This window comes from Periophthalmus magnuspinnatus, chromosome 5 (assembly GCF_009829125.3).
Source record: "Periophthalmus magnuspinnatus isolate fPerMag1 chromosome 5, fPerMag1.2.pri, whole genome shotgun sequence".
Taxonomy (NCBI): Eukaryota; Metazoa; Chordata; class Actinopteri; order Gobiiformes; family Gobiidae; genus Periophthalmus; species Periophthalmus magnuspinnatus.
The window spans coordinates 16,647,270-16,670,665 of record NC_047130.1 but is presented as its reverse complement, the minus strand read 5'-3'; the positions used below and the strand labels follow the sequence as shown (position 1 = coordinate 16,670,665).

The following is a 23,396-nucleotide window of genomic DNA, read 5'->3' as shown; positions in this document are numbered from 1 at the left end:
CCCTGATGCCCTCCCAGGTCTGACCCCTCTGACATTAATATCTCAGATGAAATGTCTAAAACTACTGTGTGGAAAGCCCTGAACTCCAACCACAAAGACACGCACAGCTCCAAGAAGGCAAGGCCCCTCCCTCTGTTTACCCTGTTGTCGTGGTTACCTGTAGCTTGTGTTGACGCTTACGATCTGATGTCGTGATTTCAGATGGAGGGCAGTGGCCTGTATAACTCAAGGGACTTAACTTAAGGGAAATAAACAGTAGCTATGATGTTGTGCTCTGTCAAATCACTTTTTTCCTTAGTGATTGTGTCCACACGTTTGTCATAGCCCCAGTAATACGGAGATATTAACCATAAACCAGGTCAACACATCTGATCTGTGTTATTACGTGGTTTCCTCATCACAAACAGACCTGGAGTTGAGTTTTGTTGTGTGTAATATAAGACCTTTAAGACTGCCCTGTCCTCCAGCTCAGTTTTAAACTATGAACTGTTTACAATGTTTATGTTTACTTTTTTATATCTGTGTAACATTTTCTTTTGCAGGATTGAAGGAATTGCGTTCATAGACGAGTAAAAGGACGGCCGCCATCTTGGAAAACTTAAGGTTGAAGACGCACATTTGGTTGTTGTGTCCAGTTCAATTGGACAAAAACATGAATTGACCACTAACTTAGTAATACCTCCGATGTTCACTCACCCAACGGGATCAGGCCTCTCACTGTCAGACTCATCTGTTTTATATTCATATTTCATTTCATTCATACACTGTCATCATTCCTCTTTCATTTCTTTTCTTTGCTCCTTTAAGACTACAGTACTGGCTCTCAAACCTCTCACATCATTAAGTACTACCAGATCTGAACCAAGTTTAAAACAGGACTAAATCAGGTCTAGCATAGGACTACACCACTGCTACACTCAAAAAAGAAAAAAAGAAAAGAAGGACTCATTCAGGGCCTACAGTCGTTGTAAACCCGATGAACCAAAATCACCATAATCCAAACTCAAACACAGAGTTTTATTGCTACTATTGAGAGAAGCATAAATATATTAAACTTAACATCACAGCGCAGTAAAAACTTTGTATGGAAATGGTCTGACCACATCAAAACTTTAGGACTAAACCTGGACCTTAACCTGGACTAAATCAGGACTAGACCAGGACTAAACCAGGACAAGTGTAAAGCTGTCATTGGGTGCAAGCACGATCGTGATTTGGTCCAGATGAGCTCATTTTAGTCCTGTTTTAGTCTTGGTTTAGTCGTGGTTTAGTCCTGGTCTAGTCTAGGTTTAGTTTTGGGTTTGGTTCTAGTTTAGTCCCACATGTGGTGAATGTGCTAGTGGGAAACAACCATCCTATTACAATGCTAATGCTAACACTGTGCTATAAAGTGCTTCTATTTTCTCTCAACAATCCAGCAGTTGTGATGTAGTTAATAATAATGACTTTTACCTTAAAGAGGGGGGTATTATACTAAAAAAAAAAAAATCAGATTTTTGGAGCTTTCTGCCCTGTTATAACGTTATTCTGCCATCAAAAACATGTCTGAAGAGGTTTTAGATGTCCATGCATGTTAAAGTAATCTAGTGATCTCTCCCACACCCTGTTCAAACCCTCCTTACTGTAGAGCTGTAAGATTTGTACAAAGCTCCGCCCACACGTCTACATTACCCATGCTCCCACACGACAATTCTCCATAAATATACAAAAACGTGACACAAAACAATATACTACAACTTCACAAACCTGATGTGATGTACAGTAGTTATTACAAAAATGAAAATTATTATTAAAGAGGGGGTATTTCACTTCTATGGGAGCACTGATGATGTAGGCTTGTGGGCGGAATCTTACAGCTAACCATAAGGAGGCTTTGAATAGAGCCCAGGAGAGATCACTAGATTACTCAAACATGTATGGATGACATATAAAACCTCTTCAGACAAAAGCTGATTTTGCAGAATACCTCGTTTTTAAACCCTCTTTAATACCCCATAGAGGTAAAATACACCCTCTTTAATACCCCATAGAGGTCAAATACACCATCTTTAATACCCCATAGAGGTAAAATACTCCCTCTTTAATACCCCATAGAGGTAAAATACACCCTCTTTAATACCCCATAGAGGTAAAATACCCCCTCTTTAATACCCCATAGAGGTGAAATACCCCCTCTTTAATTATTGTCATTATGAAGGACTACTTTAAATTTAAAATAGTAGTAAACTGTGATGTGGTTGTATCTGCTTCTAGTTCCTCTGCAGGATTAAAAAGAGACTGGCTCTGTCCCACTCTCCCATTTTCAGATTAAAATCCTTGGGTTTGGACATAACTCATAACTGTGAGTGTGATAGATTCCTCTGGGTTTGCAGCAGTGGGCTCTCCGTACACAAGAACCGACGCAGTGCTAGCTCTGCAGGTTTAGCTTAACGTCAAATAAATCAGTGGCGTTTTTCTAAAGGTCTCTGCCTCAGTGAACACAATAACTCAACATTAGTTATGGCTCCGGGTTGCACACAGGACTGCACCATTCTGAACGAAAAAAAAACAAAAAAACAAACCATTGATTTTTCTGACAAGTTTTGCAAACAGATTTCAGTTTATATTTTCAAATCAAGATTCAGTGCACATGTCTGGAAGCGGAACCGTTTAAAGGCGTGAAAACCCAAAGTAGTTCATTTTAAACAGTTTGCAGCGGTTCAAAGTTACTCCTCACTTACCTTATGCTTTATGACCACTCTAATTATTCACCATGATGAGTTTATAAACACTTTTCACAACTTTCAGAGACCAGAGCGGAGATTTGCTGTTATAACTAGCTAGCTAACGCACATTAAAACAACAACAAACAACAAAAAGCTTTATAATGAGATGGAGACAGATACAGGACCTTTAAGAAAACGTTGAAATCTGTAGAGGTCGAAACATTTAACTTTAAAATTATATTAAATTTAGTTTTATTACCTGAATGATTTCACTCTTGCGATTTCATATTACAAATTGTGATTTTGATTCAGTTCTGATTAAAAGTGCAGTTCTTTTGGTCCTGTTTAAATCCTGTTTAAAGTAACCACAAACACAGATATAGGGATGGGCCTTACCACAGAGTTTGGTTCGATACCGATACTAATACTGATATTTAATACTGGTCAAATCTTAAGGGGGAAGGGATTTAAATGAATGAAGAGGTAATTTAGGAGGTAATTTTTCAATATCAATAGCAATACCAACACTAATACTGGTCATATCTGAAAGGATTTAAATAAACGAAAGTACTTTGGGGGGTTATTTTTTCGATACTGATACTGATACTCAATACTAGTCAAGTCTTTTGGGTGAAGGGATTTAAATAAATGAAGAAATGGGCCTAACTAAAATTTCATCCAAAATATTAAAATGCAATAAAATATATTAATAACATAACAGTATCAATACCCACATTTGCACTCAGTCGGTATCGGTATCACAATACTTCGATATCAATACTCCCATCCCTATTATGTACTTCATTTAAATCAGTTTATTAGAAGTAGCATTTTAGGTTGTACCAGATCCACAGTTGTAAAGCACCATTTCAAAATTAATTAAAATTCACAAAAGGTTTGATTTTATATTAAAAAAAAAAAACTGTACAGTGAACTTTTGATAATCATAAAAATAAGATTTACTTATTGTAATTATAAGAACATTTGTTTGATTTGTGTAGAAATGAGCCAAACCTGAGACAAAGTGCAGTGTGTGAGTCGTCCTGTCAAAGCCATAGTGCAGTGTCATGTACGGAACATATTTAAAAGATCAGATATTTACATAATATTCATCACATTTCACCCATTAAACATCCGCTCATGTCTCTGTACAGCCACACAAATGGAAGGAATTGATACTTTGCAGCTGGTGTCATCAACATTCCCTGAGGGTGTGAAGCTAACTGGAAGCACTGCTCTGTCTGAAGCTCTGTTACTCAAGTTAGACTTTAATCTGAGCTTTGTTTCAACACAATCTGACCATAAATAACTGCTTTAGCCGAAGTACAACAGGTGATTTGTGCTGTTAAACAAGTCCCTCTTAAATAACATTATAGTCACAAGCTAGCTAGCATTAGCCAACGCCCCAGTGTGACGTCTCTGCAAAGTATTAATACAGAGATCTTATTTTCACTGCATTTAAGGCTGCACTGTGTTACTTTTCTGATGGGGGGTCTGTCAACGGCTTTTCTCCATAAATATGTTATTGCTTTGCCTATAATGTTCCACAGTTTGGCTTTAAACTAATATATCTCTATGGAGACAAGTCAGGTCTGTGAAAAGGCGAGCCCACTCACAATAAGAATACTTGTTATTTAGATGCAGTATAAACACTTGTAATCAAATCTGTGCTAAATAGAAGTGTTTAATGTTTTACTGTGGATTTTTTCCAGGCAAAGCACTAACATCTCCATGAAGACAAGACGGTTAACACTAAAGATGTTACACAGTGCACCTTTAAATCCCATAGACTTTCATTCATTGCCTTTAAATACAGTTAGGTAGTAGTTAGGCTTGTGCATAGGTGTCCATAGATATGTTATTGCTTTGAGTCAGATCAGTGGAGAGGCGACCCCACAACAAAAATACTTATTTACTGTGGAACTTTCTAAGCAAAGCAATAACATCTCCATGGAGACAAGTAGGTAGTGAACTCTCCTCTAGAAAGGTTCCACAGTGCACCTTTAAATACCATAGACCCTCATTCATTCCCTTTAAATATGGCAGGTGGATTGTGGGTAGGCGTCAGTGAGTAAATGTGTATTAATATTGTTCTGTGTCTGGATGAAAAAAGTCCAGATGTTTTGAAGGAAACTAAACTCTGCCTCTTTAGTTGCTGCATATTTTCTTATAGCAATAATCTGCCCCATGTGACCCCAAAAATACAGGGATCTGCATGCTGGGACTGCGCTAAGCTAGCATGATACACAGACTGCGCCAAGCTAGCAGGTTTCTCAGACTGCGCTAAGCTAGCAGGTTATGCAGACTTGCGTCACTTTGAAAGGCCAAATTATATTTAACCAAGCTAGACAGAAGACGAAATGAAATGTTGAATTTTGTACAAACTGTAAATCAAACCCTGTTTGTGAAAAAGGACAGAAACACAGAGTTTGTGCTGCTTCATCAGGCTGGGCTCACGACATCAACAAATACAAGTTAGAATTAGAAATGTTGAACAAGCCCCAATAATAAGAGTTCAAACATTCATCACACCAAAATCAGGACTAAACAAGGACTAAACTTGGACTAGACCAGGACTAAACAAGGACTAGAGCAGGACTAGAGCAGGACTAAACCTGGTCTAAACCTGGACTAGAACAGGACCAAACAGAGTCTAGATCAGAATTAAACTGGACTCAAACCAGGACCAAACAAGTGTGACCTCAGCTTTACTCTACGGCTAAATAATAAAGTGCACAAACATTCACCTCTCTGATGTTCTGAGGACTGGCTCCACATATTTAACACTTTAATCTTTTGTCTTAAGTCCTTTCAAAACATTTTTGCCCTGAGCGTAAAAACATCATTTTACCGTTGTTCATTTACACAGAGAAGACTTTGAACTTTTCCACTTGCCCTGAAAGTACATTTTAAAGGTGCTGTACTTGATTTTTACATAAACTAGTTAATTTTAAACAGTTCGCAGCTGTCCAAAGTTACTCCTCACTTACCTAATTATTCACCATGATGAGTTTATTAGCACTTTTCACAACTTTCCAGACCAGTGCACAAATTATTTTGAGCTTAGAGAGTAAATCTGTTCTGGAGCAGGACACGTTTAGCTCAAATACATGGGAAAAAAATCTGGTACAGAGCCTTTTATGATCTAACGTGAACTCAACCTACTCCCCCACTAGAGGGCGCTAAGTCCTACACAAACACACTAATGTACTGTGCAACATAAAGATGAATGTGACAAGAATAAAAACTATACAGATGATGTTTTCTGTGCCAAAAAGAGTATTCACATATATATAAGTTTGCACAGATCCAGAGTCACTTACGGCTCTTAAAATGAGGCCCTATTTTTCTGTAGATAAAGATTGTATTATTGTATATTTTCTTTGCAAAAATATGTGGATCTAACAATAATTAACGTTGAGCACTTTGGAGTTGTTTATGTAAGAAAAAGTGAGTGATACAAGAGTGACGTGTGCAGAGACGAGTTCAAATGAATGCAGAGAGTACACTTCAGATTCACGCTCACGAAAACGAAATATTAAACGCAGATTATTCAGATTGTCATCGTTCAAATCCTGTTTTAGTTTGTAGATTTGAAACATGTGTTGTATGGAGCAGAGATGGAAGTATTGCTCTTAGTACATACTTTAACTCAAATGAATGTACTCACACGATACCTCGGGAAAGTATGTTTTTCAAAAGTATTGTGTACTTTTACTGTAGTACCCAAATGAACTGCAGTTTGTGAAAGTCTAAAGCCCAAATTGAACTGAAGTAAAAACAACGTGGAGGTAGTTTTTGGCATTTTACTGCTAACGTTAACTCAGAAACATAAAAATTATAAAAATAACGCCACAAACAAAAGAAATCTCGTCTCCACTTTTACCTTTGTTTCATTTTTTATTTTTATTTGGTGATTTTTAAATATGGATAATTCCCGTTCATTGTCCCACATTCAGCCTGTAATTCATAAACCAGACACACAGACACAGGAAACGACGTGGGTGAAGTGTCTTGCCCAAGGACACAATGAAAGTATGCACTATTTACATTAGCATTAGCTTGAGTAAAACCTGCCACTTTTTAAACACTTAATTGACACTTAACATTTAATTTATAAAATGTGAGGTGACGGGTTTTACAGCCTTAAACAAATATAATAATTGTAATAAATAAAGATGACGACTTCGCAGATTTTGCCTATTGTTATTATTATTTTTAAAACGTGACCCCCGCAAAAAACAAGGGACCACTGTAAAATAAAAGAATGTTTATTTTTTCATTGTGAATGTGTTTATTCCACTGAAAAACATGCATCCTTACTCTGAGCGGGCTCTCGTCTCCACAAACCTGACTCAAATTTGGTGATGGAGACAGGCCTCTTCCTGTTTGTTTCCATGTAAAATGTTATAAATAACTAGAATATTCCATAGTATAGGATAAAACAAATGATAAATGTATGATTTCAACTTTTTATTTCCATGGAAACAACAGCAGACATTCCAACCCCAGAAAGTTCCATACTATGACTTTAGGTTTTGAACATTTGTCAGTAATTATCCATCTGTAACTCGCATAATTCTTAAAAATATATTTATTTGACCCGAATTCTCTAAAAACTCCAAACATTTTTATTTTGAACGGCTCACTCCTCCACAGCTCTGACCTGTCCTCTACCTCAGCGTGTCATCTTTATAACGCTACGATCTCGTATAAACTCCATATAAGCAGTACTACTTCCACCTCTGCTGCTTCACGTGTACATGTACTACACAGTTTTCATATATTTGTACTTTGTGATTACTGGACCGCAGTGACGCCGACTAGCATGAGTACTGCTAACTCTGTAAATACGTTAACCATCTGAATGTATCCCAATCAGACAGGCTTCCATTATAAGTACTATACCAAACTGTTGACCCATGTTTCCATAGCGACGTGTATTATGTGTGTGTACAGTACTACCACAGCCTCAGCGCACACTCGTGACGAAGAACAGCTGTGAATACATAGACTTGGTGATGTTTTATAGAATTGGTTGGATTATATTCAAACTGTGTCTTTTCCATGGCATTAGGCGCTGTTATAGGCTGAAGCTGTTAAAAAAAATATAAAAATACACACTGAGGTCACATTATGAGGTACAATTAGAGAAAGAGGATTTTATTTTTAAATAAAACACGTCTATCTCAAAATGTGTAACTGGTAGCAACTTAAAATTCTGTGTTTCCTCATCACAAACAGACCTGGAGTTGTGTTTTGTTTCATTCACACATGTTTAACACACAAACCCTGAATATTTAGACTGAGTTCTTCTCTCAAACTGAAAACACTCTGTTCCACCTTGTGATGTCATCGTGTGGTAAAACAGGAAGAAGTGCTCCACTGTGTTTTTAAACTCCATAAACTTTCACTAGAATCATCTGGATCATTTCACTCCTGGAATTTCCAATCTCTACGGAACTAAATGTAAAAGGAGCTGTTAACTTGAAAACTACCACTTCATGACATCACAAGGTGGAACAGAGCATTTTGAGGTATTTTATATTGTTTTTGTTTTTGACATTATAACATGACTTAAAACTCCATTTCGTGTAATATAGGACCTTTAAGAGAAAACATATGTAACTTCATAGCCCTAAAACCTCAGTGGAGATAGAAGTTTTCTGTCATATATTATAGTCAAAGGAACAGCAATTCCATGGAAACAGCAACAAAAAAAAGAAAAGAAAAAAAGTCAAGTTAAAGTAAAAGAATCACATGAAAAAATCTACTTAAGTAAAAATATTAAACTGTTTAAAAATGTAGTTGAAGAATCAAAAGTAAAAGTATTTCACACAGATTTTGAGTCTTAAAAAGCTTCACATGTGGTGATTTTGATAAAGATTTGAGCTGAATTTTGTTCAACAGAAACAATTGAATCGATCGTTTTTTTTTCTGGCTGTTTTTATTTGTATATTTTTGTTTTGTTCAAATTCTGCAGGTCTCACACAATAATAAAAATACTTTTACTTTTCAGTCCAGTTCAAAAATGTAGTGGAGTAGAAAGAACAGATACTGCTCTCAAATGTAGTGAAGTAAAAGTACAAAGTATCGACTGTAAAATGTACTTAAGTAAAGTACAGGTACCTCACATGTATACTTAAGAACAGTACTTTACTACTTTAACTTCACCACCTTCCACCACTGAATCTGTCGTGTGCTCTTTAACTGTCCAACTGTCTACAGACAGAGTACTTCACCACAAAAAATACAAAATCCTTCACATCAGAAGAGAATCATTTGCTCAAAACCCATGAATATTAGAATCACCAACCAGAAGAAGTACTTAATTCTGTTACTTAAGTAAAAGTACAGATACTGGAGCAAAAAATACTCAAGTAGATTTTTTCATGAGATACTTTTACTTTTAGTTAAATAGAGTACAAAGTATAAATATTGCTCTCAAATGTAGTGAAGTAAAAATAAAAAGTATATGTAAAATGTACTTCCACAACTGCAGGTTTGTGGAGACAAGGAATAAACTAAATCAAAAGTTTAAAAACAGGATGATTTTTGGGCTGTTTTTGGCTCCAAATGTGTAAAAATCTTTAATGAGTTCATGTAGCTGTAAGCAAAGATGTTTTTTTTTTTTTTTTAATTCTGTGTTTCTTCTGGTTTCTGACTGTACCTCATAACGTGTCCTCTTTGTGTACATCACCTTTTATCCCTGTTCTAGAAAATATATCTGGAAAAAACATCTATAAAAAGCCAATACTTGTGGAGCTCCCTGATTGGTTGTTCTGTGTAGACCGTGTGTGTCTTTATGGGATGTGTATCTGTGTTAGTTCAAAGGCAAAGTGCATCGTGGGTAATGTGAGCGTCGGCAGGAGAATGGGGCGTTCAGGGACACCACGTGAACTGCAGTGACCTCAGTCCTACAGGACCTGCCTCCACTGGACGAGTCTCAAATACTGTTTTATATGTCTATGTAATGTCACTTTTGATTATAAATGACAATAAAACTATTATCTTAAAAACTACGGACATTTTTTGATTTTTTTTAAGAGTAAAAACACAAATTAAACTTTTAAAATAATGTCCTGATTAGGATTATGGCATTTTTGATGATTTAAAGCCTCAGTATGTAACTTTTTTAGCCAAAGAAATGGACAAAAATAAAAGTAGGTTGTTTTTGAACCAAAACCATATGAAAACGTGTGTGGGCTCGCATTTCCACAAACCTGACTCTTATTTGACCTCCTGCTTGTTTCCATGGAAATGTTGTTCCTATGGCTGTAATATTCCAAAGTATGGAATTAAACATATCTGTGTGCAAAAAGAAATAGTAGAGTCCTGAAGTATAGTTTTAACTTTCTGTTTCCATGGAATCACACAGGAGAGGTTTCACATGCAGAAAGTTACGCAGTGTGGCTTTAACCATATAGAAGTTTAAACAGGGATAAAAACAGTTCTAAAGACAGAACAAAGGTCACTTCAAGATCACGTATGATGAGTATGATGAGTATGATGAGTATGATGAATATGATGAGTATGATGTGTATGATGAGTATGATGAGTATGATGAGTATGATGTGTATGATGAGTATGATGTGTATGATGAGTATGATGAGTATGAGTATAATGAGTATGATGAGTATGAGTATGATGTGTATGATGAGTATGATGTGTATGATGAGTATGATGAGTATGATGTGTATGATGAGTATGATGTGTATGATGAGTATGATGAGTATGATGAGTATGATGTGTATGATGAGTATGATGAGTATGATGTGTATGATGAGTATGATGAGTATGATGAGTATGATGAGTATGATGTGTATGATGTGTATGATGAGTATGATGTGTATGATGAGTATGATGAGTATGATGAGTATGATGTGTATGATGTGTATGATGTGTATGATGAGTATGATGAGTATGATGAGTATGATGAGTATGATGTGTATGATGAGTATGATGTGTATGATGAGTATGATGAGTATGATGTGTATGATGTGTATGATGAGTATGATGAGTATGATGTGTATGATGAGTATGATGTGTATGATGTGTATGATGTGTATGATGAGTATGATGTGTATGATGAGTATGATAAGTATGATGAGTATGATGTGTATGATGAGTATGATGAGTATGATGTGTATGATGAGTATGATGAGTATGATGTGTATGATGAGTATAATGAGTATGATGAGTATGATGAGTATGATGTGTATGATGTGTATGATGTGTATGATGAGTATGATGAGTATGATGAGTATGATGAGTATGATGTGTATGATGAGTATGATGAGTATGATGTGTATGATGAGTATGATGAGTATGATGTGTATGATGAGTATGATGAGTATGATGTGAATATGATCATCTTGGACTGACCTGGGGTTTAAAATAGAACCAACTCAAAACTCAAAACTACACCAAGAATTAATGAAAACTGCAGCTTGTCCATAATGTAATGAAGAAGAGTTTCCATTAGATGGCAGCACTTTCAAGACTACTACCACTACAATTACTACTACTACTACTACTACTATTACCATTACTACTACTACCACTACTACTACCACTACTACTACTACTACTACTACTACTACTACTACCACTACTACTACCACCACTACTACTACTACTACTACTATCAACAGTCCTAGTGTAGTCCTTATTTAGTCCTGGTTTAGTCCTTGTTTAGTCTTTGTTTAGTCCTGTTTTAGTCCTGGTTTAGTCCTGGTTTAGTCCTGGTTTAGTCCTTGTTAAGTCCTGTTTTAGTCCTGGTTTAGTCCTGGTTTGGTCCTGGTTTAGTCCTTGTTAAGTCCTGTTTTAGTCCTGGTTTAGTCCTGGTTTAGTCCTGGTTTAGTGCTGGTTTAGTCCTGGTTTAATGCTGGTTTAGTCCTGGTTTAGTGCTGGTTTAGTCCTGGTTTAGTGCTGGTTTAGTCCTGGTTTAGTCCTGGTTTACTCCTGGTTTAGTCCTGGTTTAGTTCTGGTTTAGTCCTGGTTTACTCCTGGTTTAGTGCTGGTTTAGGCCTGTTTTATTCCTGGTTTAGTCCTGGTTTAGTCCTTGTTAAGTCCTGTTTTAGTCCTGGTTTAGTCCTGGTTTAGTCCTGGTTTAGTCCTGGTTTAGTGCTGGTTTAGTGCTGGTTTAGTCCTGGTTTAGTCCTGGTTTAGTCCTGGTTTAGTGCTGGTTTAGTCCTGTTTTAGTCCTGGTTTAGTGCTGGTTTACTCCTGGTTTAGTGCTGGTTTACTCCTGGTTTAGTCCTGGTTTAGTGCTGGTTTAGTCCTGGTTTAGTCCTGGTTTAGTCCTGGTTTAGTGCTGGTTTAGTGCTGGTTTAGTGCTGGTTTAGTCCTGGTTTAGTCCTGGTTTAGTGCTGGTTTAGTCCTGGTTTAGTCCTGGTTTAGTGCTGGTTTAGTCCTGGTTTAGTCCTGGTTTAGTCCTGGTTTAGTGCTGGTTTAGTCCTGGTTTAGTCCTGGTTTAGTCCTGGTTTAGTGCTGGTTTAGTGCTGGTTTAGTCCTGGTTTAGTCCTGGTTTAGTCCTGGTTTAGTCCTGGTTTAGTGCTGGTTTAGTCCTGGTTTAGTCCTGGTTTAGTCCTGGTTTAGTCCTGGTTTAGTGCTGGTTTAGTCCTGGTTTAGTGCTGGTTTAGTCCTGGTTTAGTCCTGGAGCACATCTGGACATGATCCCAAAAGGAGGCGGAGCTTCATTCAAACATGTGGAGGAGCTGGACTGTTTTTAGTTCATCTTAAAGAGGAGGTATTGTGTATATGTTTGGGGGCTTTCTCCCATGTTATAAAGTTGTTCCTTCATCAGAAACATGTCTGAAGAGGTTTTAAATGTCATCCATGTTTGAGTAATCTAGAGATCTCTCCTGGCACCACTGATACTCTGCAGTGACTCTAGTGGCTCTATGTGCATCTCTATTGGCAGAATGTTCAGCAGTTTCCATGGTTAGCTTCACACGCCAAGAGAATGTTGATGACATCACCTGCAAAGTATCATTGTGTCTCCCCCTTACGGTTTGGTGTACGGTTCTGTCCTACGCTCAGGACAGAATACGGCCATTTTACACAAATAATCAAACCAAATCAGAAAAACATTAAAACTGTCCAATGAAGAGGGTCACATCATGTGTCCTTCATGAGGAGCCCAGTCCTGGAGTCTGGACAAGGACTGGACCATGAATGGACCAGGACTAGACCAGGACTAGACCAGGATTAGACCAGGACTAGACCAGAACTAGATAAGAACTAGACCAGGACTAGACAAGAACTAGACCAGTGTCTCTGTCTGTGACCACAGACCAACGCTCTCATCATGTGTCACTCATGAGGAGCCCAGTCCTGAAGTCTGGAGTCTGGACCAGGACTCATATCAGGACTAGACCAAAATTAGACTGGGACCAGGACTGGGACTAGGATTCAGACCAAGACTCAGACTAGGACTTAGACCAGGCTTAGACCAGGAGTGAACCAAGACTGGGACCAGGACTTAGACCAAGACTTAGACCAGGACTCAGATCAGGACCAGACCGGAACTCGGAAAAAGACTCGGACCAAGACTCAGACCAGGATTAGACCAGGAGTGAACCAGGACTGGGACCAGGACTCAGATCAGGACTCAGATCAGGACCAGGACGAGGACTCATAGACTAGGAGTGGGCAGGACCCAGATCAGGTCTCAGGCCAGGACTCAGGTCAGGACTAAACAGGACATGGACCAGGACATGGAACATTACTCAGAACAGGATTCAGACTGGGACTCAAACCAGGACTCAAACCAGGACTCAAACCAGGACTCAAACCAGGACTCAAACCAGGACTCAAACCAGGACTCAAACCAGGACTCAAACCAGGACTCAAACCAGGATTCAAACCAGGACTGGGACTGTGAAAGGACCTCATTGTGCTCATGTGAGCATCTTATGAACAGAGAGGAGCTGAATGACAAGAATGTCAAGTATTTCAGACAAAATGGCTGCTCTTAACTGAACTAAATACTTGAAGTAAATTTAGATCAATAGTAAGAGTCTTTAACAGGAGTGGAAGGAACGAAAATACAAGCAACATTTAAAATAATGTACTTAAGTACTTGGCTGGTTTGGTGATAGTCCCAGTGCTAAATATTTTACATCAGTTATGTGTCAGTTTGTGAAGCAAAGCAGAGAATAAAAAGGTTGAAAATACAGGAAGTAAAAGTGAGTTTTAAAACAAAATCCCTCCAAAATGCAGAAAGAAGCATTTTTCTGACAGTTTAAACATTTAATTAACTAAATAAAGCTCATGTCTGTATTATTCAAATCAGAACTGTTGTGTAAATTGGATAAGTCTGGGGCCTTGTTTACATGATGGTTGCTAGGTAACATGCCTCTACCTCCGAAGTAGACTTGGTTTGGTCCTGTTCTAGTCCTGGTCTAGTCCAGATCAGGGTCCAAGTTTGATCAAGTCCCAGTGTTGATGAGAGATTGACAAACTACGTCAAAACTGCAACTAAACTGGGACTAAACCCGGAACTAGACCTGGACTAGACCAAGACTAGACCAAAACTAAACCAGGACTAGATCAAGACTAAACTAGGACTAGACCAGGACCAAACCACAGTACATTCAGCCTAAATGGTCAGATCCACAGGGAGGACTTTTATAACACTTAATATTTATTGTCTGTAATCACACAGTTTAATAAGGACAAGGTTCAGTCTGATTTTACAGCTTTTAAAAGTGATTTGACTTCTCGTTTATCTCTCCTCCTCTCTCTTTCCTCTTGTCCTCTTTTATATAGAAACAGAGCGTTCCTCCCCTCCATCCATCTCTGTCATAAATATGTCACTAGAGCAGAAAAGAAACGCTGAACTCACGTTTGTCAGCAATTAATCTCCTCTCACTATTACCACATCCACAGACTGAGTCCCAACAAAGACCATGATGAAGGGCAGAGGGAGGGACAGGGGGAGAGGGGAGGAGGGAGGGACAGGGGAGGGACAGGGGGAGAGGGGAGAGGGGAGGGACAGGGGGGAGGAGAGGGGCAGAGGGGACGAGGGGAGCGACAGGGGGAGGAGAGAGGAGAGGGGGGAGATGGAAGACAGGGGTGGAGGGGAGGACTGAGGACAGAGGAAAGGGGAGGAGGGGAGGGACAGAGGACGGGGGTGGAGAGGGGAGACGGAAGAGGCACAGGAGGAGGAGATGTAGTGGAGGGGGATGGAGGAAAGGGACATGGGGAGGAGAGGGGAGATGGAGCAGAGGGCTTTATTTTGACTTTTTTATATTTTATACACAAACAGAACACATCAAATGTATGAAGTATGATGTATGAAATTATATAGTAAAGACAAAAGTGAAATAATATGAACTTATTTTTAACTTATATTTTTTGACAAAACAAAAGGTGGATACTATACTATTCGAATATAAAATATAAACATATTTGTACTGTTTGAGACACAGTGCGCTCGTGTGCAGCTGTGCATAGAGCCTGTTCAAATAATCATTAATCGTATCTTGATCATCGTAATCTTATTGTTTTACAAACACACACGAAAAGACCTTTTTATAACAATACAGCGGCAGTATTAAATCAAAATATCAAAGAGTAATCAACTATTCCTTCTTTTCATCAACAGCTCACTTTCAGATATATGTCTGTCCCTAGACTGTTTATGTAAATGGACATAGCTAACCAGCTAGCCACCGCGTTCCAAATAAGAAGTGATCATGTGCAACTCTAACTCCATCGGCTTGTCATTTTGGACTTAGAATGTTCATATTAACCCGCTCTACGTGATTTATTTCACTTGTGTGTCCATAATTTAAGATATGAACATTAATAACAGACAAATCAGTCACCTTCTTTCCCCGAGGCCGCTCCCGCTACCGTTAGCAACAGATTTGATTGGCAGCGTTGCTAAGCTTGAAGGTCCTTCCTGCCTGCAGCGCTAGTTTAGCAGGGAGCAGCTGAAAGGGCCGTTACCTTCAACAGCCTCACTTCAGATTGGCTCTTTGGTTGCTATGATACTCGCGGTCGGTACTTGGCTCCAAATTGGCCCCTATAACTGCTCCAGCCTCAATGAGCTTCATTTGACTGAAGCCAGACTCTGTGGGTGACGTCACACTCCGTCAGTCCACTTCTTTATAAGTCTGTGGTTGTGTCTAGGAGCCTTCAGATGGTTAAGATTTTTTATTCTTTTAAAACCATCTTCCACAGAGCTCTTACATTCAAACACAGCCTATATAAACTCATCTGAATTCTTATAGATCCCTTTGGAAATGAATAAAAGCCATTCATGATAGTCTTGGCAATCTTTTCTACTGCTGCTGTTCTTACACTTTACTGTTGCAACACTGAAATTCCCCTGTGTGGGACATATAGAGATCGTTTTGTAGAAATCTTGTATAGTTATAGACAGTATTGTAATGGACTGGCCCGGGTTATAACAGAACAGTCAAACGTTTGTGCTGACTCTGCCTTTGGGAACTGCACCTACACTTCCTGGTGATTTCACTTTCCTGTTTTGTCCTTTTTAATGATCACAAGCAGATGGGGGGGTTAGGCTGTGTAAGTATGGAAAGGAGCTGGGTCCACATATGGTTTCTTCCTACTCCGTGTGTGTTTTTTTGTGTCTTGATTTTTGAAATAAATGTAGCTAAATCTGTACGTTTCCTTTAACAATAACACCAACACTGGACATTATGAAATTTACAGCGCCACATAAAACAGCATTAAATTTACATTTTTAATATATATTTTTCAGCGCAGTTATGGTGTGTTTGGAGGCTGGTGTTGGGAGTGTCAGGTTTAAGTGTTGAGGACGATCTCAGTGTCTGCTCTCAGTCTGAATATTCAACATGTCTTCCTCCTGGTTTTTGCACCTGTCTCGTTTCTCTATGAGCTCTTTTTGAAGAACTTGAATGTTTTTCTTAAGCTCCTCCATGTTCATCTCAACTTTGACCTTTGCCTCCTCTGCCAATCTCTCACACTCTTCTGCTGGAGTTTGGAAACATCCTCCGCCAGGTCTTTGCTCCTCTGCTGCTCCTCTCTGATCCCATTTTGAAGAACTTGAATCACTTTGAGTTCTTTGCCAGTTCAACCTTGCAATTATGGGAACTGTGCAATGAGTGTAGTGTGCAATTTTTATTTGGCCCTTTTGTGACGCCAGCCCTTGGAACAACAGGTGGAAATTATCCTTTGGCTATAATCCAGTGTGTTTACATTCATGTTGTATCACGTCTGTTCAATAGCATTGTCCCAATCAAATAAATACATACATAAATAAACCTTTGTCTTCTTTGCAGACTTGATCAGAGCTTGCTATTCCTAAATTTTGGAGACAGCATTCCCCAGGTTTTTGCTCCTCTGTTTCTCTTCTCTGAGCTAATTCTGAAGAACTTGAATGTCTTTCTTAAACTCTGTGTTCTTCTTAGCTTTCACTCTTGCCTTCTTTGACCTCTAATAGTTGGTCTACAGCTTTGATTTTTCTCTCATCCTTTAGCTCATTTTGAAGACTGGTGGTCTCCTTTCTCAGCACCTTCATCTAGTTTTAAACCAAAACCCTTGCCTCCTCTGTAAACCTCTCATACTTGATCTTCAGGGCTTTTTTTCCTGCTCCAGAGTTTTGAATTTTGTTTCCAATGTTGCTAAAATTTGCTTGAACTCCTTTGCTTTAACCCTGGACATTTTCATAATGAAGCTTCACTTCTTCTTGCAGAGCCTGGTTCCTCTCGTGATCCTCTCTCATTTGAGATTAAAGAGCAGAGATCTTTTTTCTCTTCTCCTCCATGTCCATTTCAAAGTGAACCTTCTTTGCCAGAGCTTGAAGAGATCTTATTCCAGTTCATTGCTCCTCTCTTGCTCTTTTTGTAGGCAATTTTGAAGAACTTGGACCTTTGCTCTCAGCTCCTCCATGTCCTTCTTAACTTGAACCCTTTCTTCCTCTGATAATCTCTCATACTTCATCTTTGGAGAGTGCTTCTCCTCCTGAATGGTAGAGACGGCATTCTCCAGGTCTTTGCTCCTCTAGTTCTCTTCTCTGAGCTCCTCCATGTTCTTCTCAGCTTTCATCCTTGCTTCCTCTGAACTTGCATAGTTGGTCTGCAGTTGACCAACTTCTCAGCTCCTGGTTAATCTTTCTCTCCTCCTTTAGCTCATTTTGAAGAGTGATGATCTCTTTTCTCAGCTCCTCCATTTTTTTTTTGAGCCAGAATTTTAGCCTTCGTTGCAGATGTCTCGTAATGGACTTCAGAGCTTGTTTTTGTTTTGATTTTTGTCTCCAATGTTGCCAAAGTTTGCTTAAACTCCTTGATGGTGATTCGGACATTTTCATGAAGAAGCCTCACTTTTTCTTGCAGGGCCTGGTTCCTCTCTTGCTCCTCTCTCGTTTGATTTTGAAGAGCAGAGGTCTGCTTTCTCATCTCCATTATGTTCATTTCAGACTGAACCTTCTCCTCCTCTGCAGACCTCCTTAGAAGATGCATCTCCTTTTGAAGCTTGTCCACCTCGTCTTGCAGACTCTGGCTTCTCTCTCTCATCTTTCAGCTCAGTTTCTGTGTCTCAATGCTAATGCTAATGCTAATTTTTAGGCATAACACATTTTACAATAACCCTACACTTTGAGTTACTTTGTGTAGGAATTGTGCTATACAAATAAACGTGCCTTGCCTTACAAACTGAACTAATCCACATATAAAACTCTTTTAAACTGTAATTAGTTGTTCATTAAGGCCCGAGCATGAATGTGCGAGAGCCCTGTTGTATTTGTACAATTTTGAGGAAAATCACAAAAATCAAGCAGTAAACAATGATGTAAAGACAAGTAGCTGCAGTCGAACATTAGAGTTCAGTCAGCTGTAATGAGTGAAGACCCCGAAAATAATATTGAAAGACGGCTCAGTAGCTCAGAAGGGCTCTACCTTTTAAGATGGCTCTATAGCGCCCCCTTAAAATTGTATTTAAATAAATGAATAAAAGCCAATCATTTGTGGTGGACTTTACAGAGAGGCTCTTCATCAATGTGACACTTGTGTGTTTTCATGACCTGGACATGATGATGTGTGAATTAAACTTATATCTTTAAAAAAGCTCTCCAGCGCCCCCTGCAAAATAGGATGAATGAACTTTACACAAATTACACAAGAGTTTACATGAGTCTCAGGGTGTGGTCATGACGAGCTCTTAACGAAGCGGCCATTTTGAAAGTATAAATATCCTGGTAACTTTTGCAAAGATCATGGGATTTAAACTAAAACAGCGTTTGTGTAATTTGATGACCTGGACATAATGATGTGTGAATTAAACTTGTATTTTAGAAATGTCTCTCCAGCGCCCCCTGCAGTTTAAAATGGGACCAAAACATTTATCTCCAATGTGACAGTGGCAATTTCTTATCAAATATCAGGCCAGGGTTGACAAAGCCCTGACACTGTAGCGCCCTTCTGCCCTTCACACACAGGACACTATGACCAGAGGTGGAAGTACTGTACTTAAGTAGAATTTTTAGACTTCTGTACATTTTACAGGGAGTGCTTTTGACTTTTACTACACTACATTTGAGAGCACTATCTGTACTTTCTACTCCTCTACATTTGTGAACTGGACTCAAAAGAATAAAGTACTATTAATATGATTTTTAGAGGTTATTTTTACCATTTTCATGTAACATCCTGACTAAAGTTTTTGAGTTCAAGCTTGGGCTTTGAGCACAACACAAATAAATACACAAAATACGTAAAAAAAAAAAAAAAAAAAAAAGTAAGCCAGTGTTATATTGCTGTCGATCATTTTGAATCTATATCACTACATATAATCTGTACTTAAACCTCTTATAAACTCATCGTGGTGAGTCACTAGGATGAGAAAAGGGGAGAGAAAGAGGGAGGGAAAGAAAAAGGTAGAGAGATGATGGTAGAGAGGGGCAAAGAAAGAGGGGGTGAAGGAGAGAAAGGGGTGAGAGGAGCGTATGGGACAGAGAGGGGGAGAGAGAGAGAAGAGAGAGGAGGGTGTGGACATGAGGGAAGGTGAGAGAGAAAGAAGGCGAGAGAGAAAAAGAGAGAGAGAAAGAAAAGAGGGGGTGAGGGAGAGAAAGAGACTAGGGTAAGGAAGTGAAAGAGAGACAGAGGGAGACAGAGCGAGGGAGGGTGAGAGAGAAGGCCTCAGCTGCTCTGGACAGATTTAGAGAGAAGAAGGAAAAGTGAAAAGTGAGAGAGTGAGAGAAAAAAAAGAGAAGGAGAGACTGGCAGAAGATAGAGGTAAAAAAAAAGGGTGAAGCGCAAGGGAGAGCATAAGGGAGCAACGGAGAGTGAGGAAAAGAGAGTGAATGAGGGAGAAGGGGGAGGGGGGATCAGCTGCCTGGGACAGAATTAGAGAGAGAAAAGAGAAAAATAGAAAGTAAGAGAGAGAGAGCGAGTAGAGAGAGAGGCAAGGGAGAAAGAGGGGGACTGGAGAGAAGAGAGAGCGAAGGGAGAGGAGAGAGAGATAAGAAAAGGGGAGAGAAAGAGAGAAAGGGGGAGAAAGAGGCGGATAGGAAGAACAAGGAAAAGAGAGGATGGTAGAGGGGGGAAAGGGGGAGTATGTGAAAGAGAGGGAGAGAGAGAAGAGAGGGGAGGGTATGGGAGAGGGAGGATGAGAGAGAAAGATGGGGATAAAGAGAGAGGGGGTAAGGGAGAGAAAGGGAGAGAGAGAAGAGAGGGTGTGAGGAAGAGAAATAGATGGAGGGAGACAGACAGAGAGAGGAAGGGTGAGAGAGAAGACCTCAGCTGCTCAGGACAGATTTAGAGAGAGAAGAAGGAAAAATTTACAGAGTGAGAGAAAGAAAAGAGCGGGAGAGACAGGAGTGCAAGGGAGAGTGAGGGAAAGAGAGGGAACAAGGGAGAAGGGGGAGGAGGGGGCTCAGCTGCCTGGGACAGAATTAGAGAGAGAAAAGAGAAAAATAGAGAGTAAGAGAGAGAGAAGAGAGAGGGGGAGAGAAAAAGGAGAGGGAAGAGAGAGACAGAGGAAGTGGGAGTGTGAGAGAGAGAGAGAGGCAAGGGAGAAAGAGGGGGACAGGAGAGAGGAGAGCAAACGAGAGAGAAGGGAGAGGGAAGAGAGAGATAGAAGAAGGGGTGAGTGAGAGAGAGAGTAGGCAAGGGAGAAAGAGGAGGATTGGAGAGAGAAGAGAGAGAGAGGGAGAAGAGAAAGGGAGAGGTATAGAGGAGGGGGTAAGTGAGAGAGAAAAGAGACAGAGGGGGATTGGCGAGAGAAGGGAGAGAGGCCTCAGCTGCTCGGGACAGAATTAGAGTTTAAAGAAAACAGCTGAGGTCCTTGTGGGGGTGGATCATGTGACTCTACAGAAAAGTACCAGGATGTCAACACTAGAGCCTGCTGTGTGCTGTCTGCTCTAATTATAAGACGTTTTTAATGTCCGCAAACTAGGAAGTGTGCCGTTAGCATGCCAGTTCTTTTTAACTTTACGGTCACGGCAAAAAGAGTCGTGAAAAGTGTTTATAAACTCATCATCGTGAATAATTAGCATGTTCTGATTGCATAATGTGAGTGAGGAGTAACTTTGGACCACTGCTAACTATTTAAAATGAACTTGTTCTGTTTTTTTCATATTTTAAGACAGAAAAACAGTAAAACCAGATACACAAACTTTAATTTCCTGAACATAGGCAAAACACACTTGTAATTAAGGCCATTTAACACTAAATAATTGTCCAGTTTCTTCCTCCTAAGTTTTGCGTCTGCTTCACATGTTTTTACAGACAGACGAGTGGACCGCTCCTTTAAAGAACAAATATTACTCTATTCTCAGATCTATGCTCATCACAAACAGACCTGGAGTTGTGTTTTGTTTCATTCACACATGTTTAACACACAAACCCTGCAGATTTAAGATGAGTTCTTCTCTCAAACTGAAAACACTCTGTTCCACCTTGTGATGTCATCATGTGGTAAAACAGGAAGTGCACCACTATGTTTTTTTTTAACTCCACACACCTTCACTAGAATCATTTGGATCATTTCAGCTCCTGGAATTGTCCATCTCTACTGAATTAAAGGTAAAAGGAGCTGTTAACTTGAAAACTACCACTTCATGACATCACAAGGTGGAACAGAGCATTTTGAGCTTTGGAGATGTAACAGACGAATAATAAAGTGTTACTCAAACATGTGTGAATAAAACAAAACACAACTCCAGGTCTGTTTTCGAGGAGGTAACAGTGTTATAACATGACTTAAAGCTCATAAGAGTCTGTATAATATGGGACCTTTAAAAAGCGCCAAGTGAAAAATGGTTCCCCTTTTAGCGTTCACTCTTGTCCTTCTCCTCTGTGATGGAGGCTGTGTACCTGCTCGGCTGAATAGACCTGCCTCTGCAGCACATGGGACTCATTGTGATTACTTTGTGTTTTGTGTTTTTATAGTTTTTGTGGGTCAGCAAACGCAGGTGAAGAGGAAAGAGCTGAGCAGAGCAGGGCCAGTCCTCTGAGAACAGCATCCACAGGGTCTCAGTCGAGGCCAATGACAGGGTCTGAATAGAGCTGCAAGATGAACCATAATCACATCACAATAAAAAACTGCTGACCTGGAGTTTAGATCTGTACAAACATGTTCTAAAATGTCCCTGTGTGTCAGATGCCCTCCCTGTGTGTTCTGAAATATGATTCTTGTACTAATTTGTCACTTATTAAAACATAAACCACAAATCTAATCACGATTCTCTGTGTTCGTCCGACAAAAATGCAACTAGATATTTTTCACAAATATCTGAGTCCAACCAGACAGACAGACAGAAGGGCTGAACTCATTAGGAATTATATCTGAGATGTTTTAGACGAGCATTGAAATTGTGTGATTAGATTTGTGATCTATGTTTTGATGATAAGATTTTGTTCAAAGTTCATGTTTTAAACTCATTCAGACGAACTGTCAAAAAGGCTGAAATATGAACAGACAAATTAATACAAGAACCATATTTTACACATTGTACAGGTCTAAACAACAGGGTTAGATGTTTTTATGCAGAATAAGACACTATGAAGACAAAGGGAGGGCATCTGACACACACAGGCACATTTCAGGACGTTTGTATAGATCTAAACTACAGGGTCAGCAGTAGAATAAGACTTTTGTTATTTTTGCATTTTTTAGGTTTGATTTTAAGCGATTATGGTTTATCTTATATTAGGGGTGGGCTATTATCTTAGAATTTTTACATTTTTAAAATTTTATTATGATTAAAATGTGTTTGTAAAATATCTTAGTCTCTTTATTTTTTAGTACAGCTGATGTACTTGATGTTCTACGTTTCCATATCTCCAAAACCAGTTGTTTTTTCCAGTATTTAACCTAAACCCTTCCAGTACATAGCCTGCTCCTCTGTCCTCTCTTTCACACGAGCTCCTAGTTGTCTGCGTCGCCCGTTTACGGCAGGGTAACCTGATCACGTCCCCTCCTCTTTCACTCTAAAAGCAGCACTGCAGCTGTGTCTGTGTGTGTGCACGGAGCTATTACGAGTGAATGAGGCGCAAACACACTGCAGGCTCATGATTCACTCACACACTCACTCACTCAGATAGATACAGGTACAAAGCAACACACAACACTATACACACTATGTTCTACTGCTCCTTTTTTATACAAAACTAAAGGAAGAACTCATGAGTTTTAGCTTCCTGTTATACATTTTTAAAGGGCCCATATTACACTATTCTCTACAGGAAGTGC

At 39.3% G+C, this 23,396-nt stretch overlaps 1 protein-coding gene across 1 annotated transcript in view; it reads left to right on the top strand.

Annotated features, from left to right (window-relative positions):
• Nucleotides 1–11,089, top strand: part of LOC117371532 (electroneutral sodium bicarbonate exchanger 1-like) — a 48,729-nt gene extending 37,640 nt beyond the window's left edge. The window contains exons 23-24 of the mRNA XM_033967233.2: nucleotides 18–117; nucleotides 10,169–11,089. Coding sequence (XP_033823124.1) covers nucleotides 18–117; nucleotides 10,169–11,089 — 1,021 coding nt within the window. The remainder of the gene's footprint in view (nucleotides 1–17; nucleotides 118–10,168) is intronic.
• Nucleotides 11,090–23,396: the final 12,307 nt, after the last annotated feature.